Source organism: Periplaneta americana, chromosome 4, assembly GCF_040183065.1.
Source record: "Periplaneta americana isolate PAMFEO1 chromosome 4, P.americana_PAMFEO1_priV1, whole genome shotgun sequence".
NCBI lineage: Eukaryota > Metazoa > Arthropoda > Insecta > Blattodea > Blattidae > Periplaneta > Periplaneta americana.
The window spans coordinates 66,675,964-66,685,711 of NC_091120.1; the positions used below are offsets into that span (position 1 = coordinate 66,675,964).

The 9,748-nt window shown below is 32.8% G+C and overlaps 1 protein-coding gene across 4 annotated transcripts in view; it reads left to right on the forward strand.

The window, feature by feature from the left end:
- Positions 1-9,748, forward strand: part of LOC138697848 (GTP-binding protein 2) — a 51,784-nt gene that overhangs the window by 28,714 nt on the left and 13,322 nt on the right. For all 4 annotated transcript variants that reach the window (XM_069823411.1, XM_069823415.1, XM_069823413.1 and 1 more), the window contains exons 7-8: positions 199-310; positions 4,096-4,283. In XM_069823411.1, the coding sequence (XP_069679512.1) occupies positions 199-310; positions 4,096-4,283 (300 nt within the window). The remainder of the gene's footprint in view (positions 1-198; positions 311-4,095; positions 4,284-9,748) is intronic.

Below are 9,748 nucleotides of genomic sequence, written 5' to 3' on the forward strand. Positions count from 1 at the left end.
ATGTAGGACCAAATAAAATTAATCTTTATGTATGTATGTATACTGTTAATTTAAATTATTTAGAGTTGCTTTGCTGTAACAACCTTGCAGCAAACTATCAGCCAGTCTATATTGTCCTACCAAAAAAATAAAAATCGTATTAAATTTCATTGTTCATATTTGTAATATAGAATATTCTTTATATTCTATCAATTACAGGAATTATGTGAATTTCAAATTGACGAGACTTTCCGGGTACCAGAAGTTGGCACAGTCGTCGGGGGGTTATTAACAAAAGGCGTGGTTACAGAGGGAGCTAAGTTAGTAATAGGTGAGTATTTCATGAAAACTATAAACAAACATACACTCGGTGTCATAACTAATGAATGGACTCCAAACTCGGAATTCCTTCTTTGGTGATGACTCTTTTTTTTTTTTTTTTTATCTTCCATGAAAAACAAGTACATATACTTAAATAATTCAGGTAGAGCTAACAACATTAGTTAAATTTACACTACATAAGCAGTAGGATTTTGTAAACAGGTAAATGAAGACTAGAAAAACTTCTGAAGAAGAAAAGAACAATTGATATGCCAGCTTATGTATAACTTCTTAAGTAGTTGGTTACTTGTAATGACTAATCTGCACCAGAAGAAATAAATATATATGGATAATGTGGTTGGTTTAACACTTAGCAATATGGTTGCTGAAGATCTTGGACTGTACTAGTCTAGCAGTGTGGAAAATTCCATCTCTGGGTTCGATGAGAAATGTTCAGTTAATCCTTTTTCCAGTGTCGTCATGCTTTTGGGGTCCTCTAGCCATTCGGAACTTTCTTTGTTTCTCAGAAACAAGTTTTTCACAGTAGGATGGATATTGCTTGTTCATTGTATATTGAGCATTTTGCTTAATTGCAAATATTAATTCAGTGGATGTGTTCTGCTAAGCAGTCATGTCCTGTTGCTAGATGGAAAGTGCTACTTCATCTTTCTTTGGTCTCTCGCTATTTGCTTTTCAATCTTATTGGATGTTTTCCCACTTTTTTTTCCTTTTATTGTTTCTTTGCTGTTTTCTTCATATTTTTGTTTTCATTTCTTTCTTGTTAACATTTTAAGGTCATATCTGTTAAATTTACATGAATTTTGGTTTATTTTAGTTCCTGTTTTGCCTGAAAATCAGTTTGGTCACTGCCATGTAATCCGATGTGATAGGGTATCTATTGGAAAGCTATAACCTTATTTAATTTTAAGAGATGATTTAATGTGTTTGTTATTTCTTCTGATAGTATCGATAGTTTCTGTTGCAGCTTTTTTGAATCTGTCAAAATTAACTTTTTTCTTTCTTTGGCCTCATAAAACTGTTGTTGTTGTTATCTAATGCCGGGCTTTGGCAACGAAACCATTAGCGTTCTTGCTCTCCAATATTTCATAAAACTTGATTTAATGCATTTTGGATGGTTTGCAGTTCATCTTTATAGGAGGTTTTGTTCTTCCCTAGTGCTATGTAGTGGCTGAAAATTTCATAGTATATTCGAGCTTCTGCTCTCTTGTTCTCATCAGTGAGAGATTTATCAGTATATATCTTTTATATAGCCAGTGTTCTGACGAATATCTCTTTTCTGTAGTTTCCAATGTTTCAGTTTCTCTGTTGACTCTTCTTTTTTGTTGATACTCTATTAGTTCAGTATGAACATCATATTTGATAAATTGTAAAGGGTTAGTTGGTTTCTGGTTTCCTTGCTTTCTCTATTTTCGATAGAATGTTCATGGGTGTGAATATCTTTGTCCCCCATGTTCAGTAAATTTCTCTGGACCCATCTCATTCTGAAACAAGGTTCTTCTTTGTAGATTCAAAAATATACGACGTAGATCTCCCATCTGTACTTTCCTTTGAAAAGAAACTCTGCTAATGACTTCATTATCTTTAGAAATTCATTGTCCTCATCCTGATTTGAACCTGAGAATGTTAAATCTAATGACATTTGAGGAACTGGAAAGACATGTATAGATAATGTTAGTGAATTCATTTGTTTACACAAAGAAATTGTAACAAATGATTTGTTTTCATGTGGAAATTTTTTTTCGAATATGGTGAGTGCCATATCTGAAGACTCTTGACGCTACAGAGTTACCTCGTAACATTTGATCTCTTGGGAAATTAGAGTGATATAAAAAGTTTCTCGTTGTTGCTGCATTGATAAGGATGATTTATATTATGGAAAGATAATACGATTATGTCGGAGGAAACTGAAGCTCTATGAAAAAGCCTGTCTCAACATACTTGATATACCACAAGTTCCACTTGAACTCACTGTAATTTGAATTCTAATGTCCAACATGGAAAACAAATGCTCTGTTTCAAAGTTTCTCATGTATTCAGTAATATAAAAATAAAGTAATACTAATATTTAAGTATGTGTGTCATACATTTTAAGCGTAAAAAGACGATGTTTCCAAGTGTTCTTCTCTTAGTATTAGTGGCAGGCCATTTAACTAACAGTTTTATTATTTTTTCATTTGTAACATTTGTAACTAGTCTTTAATATGGATATCTCCATTTTTGCTACTTTGTTATAAACATCTTTCATCATCATAATCTCTTCATGGATTAGGAGATTTCTCCTGTTCCGGCCTCATGTCTATGTTTATCGGTCTTCCAACATCTCTTCTCCCATGTGGTTGATAATCACGTGTCATTTTATCCATCCTCTGCGAATGATTTCTCCATCTGTCTCTGTATTATTTTATTTTATCATTTATTGGACAAATGCCTAATTCTTCTCTTATTTCTTCATTTTTTATTTTATCCATTATTGTACATCCTTTTATAGCTCTTAGGTATCTCTTTTGTGCTGCATTTATCTTATCCCATTCTTTTTCTTTTATCGCCCATGTTTCACAACCATATGTTAACGTTGGAATCGCCACTGTTTTATAAAATTTTTAACTAGTTTCCTTTCTTGTTTTTCTTAATGTTCTTGCTAATATTCCACTAGTGTTCTGGAATTTACTAACTTTATTATATAGATCTTGATTACATTGATAAGTTATATTACATCCTAGGTAGTTAAATTTCTGTACTTGTTCCAGTACTATATCGTTCATTACTATTTTGGATCTATGAGAGTACTGTCCCTGAAAGGCCATTATTTTCATTTTATTAATTGAAATTTTAAGTCCATATTCTTCTAACACATTTCCCAATTCAAAAACATTTTTGTGCAAATCATTTTCTGTTTCTTGTATTATTATAATGTCATCAGTGTAGAGTACCATATTCATTGTATTATTCCTATTTATTCTAATTCCTGAAGGTAATTTCCCATTTATTTCTCTCAAAATTTCATATATTAAAACACTGCGGAGACAAACTGCATCCTTGTCTTAGAATAAACATCTTTAAAAATATATTTTTATTGACGAAAGAACAAAAAAAAAAATGTAGAGCAAAAGTACTGTTATTATCTGCAGTACCCTTTAACATTTATATTGAAGCAATATTAACATAATTTATTAATCAATCTAGTTGAAGTTCTTTTGTCTGGGTTTTTTCTTTCCAATCACATTCCCTCTCTTCTGCTCAGTTTCACTTTGAGTTATTCAAAAAAGCTTTGTTTCTTTTTTCTTATTTGCATAGCATTTACATGAATTACATTCCAACATCTTTGTATCTTAAAACTTGTCAGAAAATATCACTTTCTGATCGTTGTATCATTCCATACACAGCTATTCTTGAGTTTCGTAATGTTACATGAACCAATCGGAGAGCTACGTTTTGAGCAAATAGCCTGGAAAACAATTGCACTACTTTGTCTATTCAGAATTCTGACTCGTGTAGTATCATTTGATATCTGAAAATAGGAACAGTGTGAAAATTCCCTAAATTTCTCCTTATCATAGACGTGAGTTAAATCACAACCACCCAAGAATGTCAGTGGATTTTGTTTATTTTGTTAATAATAAATATACATGTGTAATTGGAAGGAAGTAGAAAGCTTTTTTTTTTATCCTTTTTTGAAATGTGTATCATATTTACTATTCAAAGGCCTACCTCTTTTTTTTTAATTTAGTTTCAGAAACAAATTAGGTTCATTACTTAGTGTGTTTATTTTTGTAGGTCCATTGAATGATGGAAGATTTCTACCTGTAATTGTGCAGTCAATCCATCGTAATAAGGCACCATGTCGGGTAGTACGAGCAAGTCAGAGTGCATCTCTGGGACTCAGTCAGGAAGTTCCTGGATTAAGAAATGGAATGGTTTTACTGAGTCCAGAATCTAACCCTGCAGGATGTCTTTTCTTCCAGGTGAGTTTCTCATTCATATTTTCCTTTTTACTTTTCAATGTAGTCTTGAAATAATGATCTGTAGGGAAGATACCCAGGAAAGATCACAATTGAGATAAGTAGAATCCAACCCTGCAGGATGTCTTTTCTTCCAGGTGAGTTACTTATTCATATTTCCCTGTTTTACTTTTCAGTGTAGTCTGTAGGGAAGATACCTAGGAAAGATCACAATTGAGATATGTTAGCAATGTTTAATAATGATGTAGATGTAAAGTGGGCAAACTTTGATATAGTTCTTATTTTCTCAGGTATATAAAGGGAAAGTATAGTGATGCTGGAAAAAAAAATCACTTTCGAACTCTTCGCGAAAATACACATTTAGAGTATCTTTGATATCAAAAAAGTAGTTTTTGCGTGCTATCTATCTGTGTACATACGAAACTATTAGAAGGATTTTGTTCGTATTTAGTGTGTATGAGTCCGTTCATCTGGTGATGCTACACATTCAGTGTAATCATTTATACTAATTAATTAATGGATTTTTATTTAAAAAATGATTTACTCAAAATGGTTCCAATGATTTTCTTCTTTTCTTGCTTAAAATAAGGCGAGAAAATTAAATGCTATAAACTATACATCTCCAGAAATGATTGTTTTACAGAAATTATTAGCTACAGAATGATCTGTTCAAGCAAATCCTGCAACAAAAAATGTTAGGGCATAATCTTAATGAATTACTTTGTAGTGTTTATGTAAATCCTGTCTATTACAAAAAAATATATATACCATATGAAAGAATTGCCTTTGGTGCACCATAGGAAGTGAACTACGTCACATTGTGTGATGATGATTAATGGAGCAATGGTGGGATGTCGATAGGGAAACAGAAGTACCCTGCAAAAATCTACCGCCAAATACCCATCTTTGTTCACCACAAATTCCACTTGGACCCATTGGGATTCGAACCCAGATTACCTGCGTGGAATGTCAGCACTCCAGCCATTTGGCTAACAGTGCGTTTTAACATCATCATCATCATCATCTGTATAATTATGTCACCAATTGAAATCGACTTCAGAGTGCCTAGATACTTCACCATGTCTGGTGTATAAGATCTGAAAACATAGAGTCAATTGTTTATGTAAATTGCTTAATTTTGATCGTGTTGTGACTTGCAGTTCACGTGACTACATATGATTTCTGAACTCTCTATTGCACGATCTTTTGTTTGTTTTGTATGATACCTTTTCCGTTTATTATATCTCTAAATCCCATGTACAAGTTTGAATTATTTCAGAATCATTGTATTTAAGCAATACAGTAAAAGTTCATTTATATGTTTTTATGGGAGTCTGAAAAAAATGTAGAAGTGAGAAAAATATATAACTGAAATTGCATTTAATTACATCTGAAATAGCATTAATAGTAATATGTGATTATTTTAGAAAAGAAGAAAAGTCAGTTACAAACATACTTCCTCTTTGTTTCACTCATTGGAATTCAAAAACCGATCAGCAACCTTCTCGTCATATCAGGTTGAGTCTATTGTCAAAATATTTTCAGGTAATTTGCTAATGTTAACACAGTAAAGAAGTTATAAAGTTAATCAGTGAGCAACAGTAACAAATATAAATGACACTCGGGAGGAAATTAAACACACAATAAATATGGGAAATGCGTGTTATTATTGGATTGAGGAGCTTTTGTCATCTAGTCTTATCAAAAAATCTGGAAGTTAGAATTTATAAAACAGTTATATTACCGGTTGTTCTGTATGGTTGTGAAACTTGGACTCTCACTTTGAGAGAGGAACAGAGATTAAGGGTGTTTGGGAATAAGGTTCTTAGGAAAATATTTGGGGCTAAAAGTGATGAAGTTACAGAAGAATGGAGAAAGTTACACAACGCAGAACTGCATGCATTGTATGCTTCACCTGATATTATTAGGAACATTAAATCCAGACATTTGAGATGAGCAGGGCATGTAGCACGTATGGGCGAATCAGAAATGCATATAGATTATTAGTTGGGAGACTGGAGGGAAAAAAACCTTTGGGGAGGCCGAGACGTAGATGGGAGGATAATATTAAAATGATTTGAGGGAGGTGGGATATGATGATAGAGACTAGATTAATCTTGCACTGGATAGGGACCGATGGCGGGCTTATGTGAGGGCGGCAATGAACCTGTTGGTTCCTTAAAAGCTATTTGTAAGTAAGTAAGTAAGTAAATCAGTGATTAAATAAGTGTTAAAAGTGTATATCCAACAATGTAGAAGCGTGTATTCCTTGTTTTAAATATTGGAAAACAGTTTCGTTTAAAGCATGAAAAAAAAAAAAAATTTCAAAATAATTCTTGGTGAACATAGAATACCTTCAGAATGTTGTATCCATGAATTAATAATAACGAAATTAAAAACAATAGGTTGCCTTATGAGTCAACATTTAGAAGGCCAGTGACAGCTTTATTTTACAATGCAGAATGTAAAGGAGTGATTGTAGGTATCATCATCAAATTCAATAAGAAAACTTTCTTAAGAAATTAAAAGAAAGAGGAACTGTGAAAAACGTGTCCAGTTTAATTCAAGGTTCCAACATTGTGAAAATCTTACGATTCTGGACATAACTTGGTTTGTCATATGGATGAAACATGGGTTCACCTGGTGGGGATTTGAATTCTTAAAACACATGTGGACAGATGAAAATACACATGACATGCAAGCACTGTCTTTGCATTTGAAAATGTATACATTCACGCACTGAATATATTAAAACACAATACAATGGAAGAAAATAAACTATACCTATGATTAGCTGGCTCATTGCATGCCTTTAAGTACTACCGGTTTTGAAGGATATATTGATACAGCTAACATGTGGAATGATCAGCCTGTCAATTTGCAGCAAGCTCCACAGAAAACTTTATATGTATATTTCCTAGTCGCCCATTTCCGTGTAGAAAAGTAATACTAAATTTAGTGACATTTCTTTCTCTTGATTGAATTGGAAATCATTACTGACAAATATATCAAAACTTTAAACGGCGAAAAATGTGTAGTCTTGTGTTGAACCTAATAAGAAAATCAGTGTGTTATATGCTTCTACTTGTGGAGAGTTACTGGTCCAATTTAACAGAGTGTTAACTGAATGTGTAAGTCAGCTTACAAATGATAGGCTAACCCATATTTTATTCCCAATAAGGTGATGCTCCCAGTCAGACTTAAAATGTAAAAATTAAAGAAATTGAAAGGTTTTGGGGACTAGAAGGGGAACAAAAGTCAGTAATTTCGAACTTTCTTGAATGCAGGCTTTTTCTGTGAGACCAACTTAATAGAAAGTTATACAGAAATAAACGTTCAATTACAGTCCTCAAAGAAGTTACGTATCAAAGGGTTGAGAACATTTTAAACAAAGTTTTTGAAAATTTAGAAACTAGGTCAAAAAGTGTTTGAATACCAAAAGAGATTTTACAAAGTTCATAAGAAAGTAACAATACCTTAACTTCTATTATATTTTAATGGGGGAGGGAGGGTGTAAATGAAAGTATCAAATTAATGAACGAGAAAAAAATCCGTACTCCCTGCATGGTCTAGCTCCAGAGAAGTCCCCTTCTCACAGGAGCAAGGGAGACAGTACCAAAATGTGTAGTGGATTTCTTTAAAACACTTACGATCTCTAAAAATGAATACACCAGTTTAGCCATTTTGGCTGTTAAAGGATGTCTACAGATCATACGAAATCATTTATATAATATGTAAACTATAAATTGAGGGATTGAGTGCAAGAAAGGCACTTCTCTCAAATGCAAGTTTTGAGAAAATTGATGTTGAAAATTCAAACTGTAATAATGTGATCTATGCACGCCTTTACATTTTGGGTACTCTTGACCTCTATGATCACAGTATTGAACTACAACTTGGTGATCATATGCATAACAGATCAGAGAACACAATAAAGCGTTTTACTCAAAAAGGGCACATCCTCTAAAATGCTCTTCTTGCACCCAGCTCCTCAATTACTGTATATCACTGTATACAATTATTTTTCCTCTCATGCAATTATACTGTTTGACTATCTGTTCTTTTATTTTCATTTTATTTTTTTTTTTACTTGGGTTATTTAACGACACTGTATCAACTACTGGGGTATTTAGAGTCGATGAAATTAGTGATAGTGAGATGAGACTGAAGATTCGCCATAGGTTACCTGACATTCACCTTATGGTTGGGGAAAACCTCGGAAAAAACCCAATAAGGTAATCAGCGCAAGCAGGAATTGAATCCACGCCTGAGCAGAACTCCAGATTAGCAAGCCTGAGCTACACTAGTTGCTTGTTTTTTGTTAAAGCAGGTTATGTATGATACACTTTGTCAGATTAGACAACCTACAAATTGTAGGAAGTTTTAATAATATGTAATATATTCTTTCTTTCTTGTCGGTATGGTGATGCCATTATTTCCAGAGAGAAAGAAAGGAGTGTAATATGCTAGTTTAGTATTGAAGTTGGAAGAAGTGCCCAAGCACTAAGCAGCTTCTCTATTAAGAAAAGAGGGAGAATATCAGCAGTCAATAAGTGAAATTCTTATTTTATTTTTTTTTAACTTGGTTATTTAATGACGCTGTATCAACTATTTGGTTATTTAGAGTCGATGGAATTGGTGATAGTGAGATGAGACTGAGGATTTGCCGTAGATTACCTGACATTCACGTTATGGTTGGGGAAAACCTCGGATAAAACCCAATGAGGTAATCAGCGCAAGCAAGAATTGAATAAGTGAAATTCTTCCATGACAGGAGGGCTGATTGCCATTAGACTATCCAACAAAACAGTACTTTTAACCAGAACAGATCAATTTCATTAGAAAAACTTTGGAACTTGTAGCTAGCAAATCACTCTGTACTAAGTACAGTAGTAAATTTAGTAAATTATATATGGTGGAGCCTAGATTGTGATTGACATTCCACTAGACTTTAATCGTTTTTTACTGAATCATGTCCTAGTACAGTTCTCCTGATTGATTAAAATTCGCACAATCTCGAGCATTCAATCACACACTGAAGTGTTTCATAATTCATGTCATTTGACCATGCATGGACTTCAGTGTTTCTTTATATATTACGATCATAACATTCTGTACATCCACTACTCTTTTGATGTAGGCAAGAGCTTGCCAGCTGTTAATTCCAGTGTCGAATTGAGTTAATAAACATGATATCCTATTAAAACACACGATTCATTGTTTATTGAATTTTACAGCATTAAATTTGTTAAGCTTTCCTGTTACAATTCTATAAGAGTTGTAATGGATTTAATGCTTTTGATTAAATTAAAGCAATGTGATATTTCTTGTAATACATTATTTTTTTATAAGTTTTATTTTTTTTATGAATTGTTTTGCTACAATAACATGGATTTCAATTATTCAAGTGTTGTTTCATTAATTCGCATTTTTATGGAATGAATTAACCATGATAATCAAACTCCATG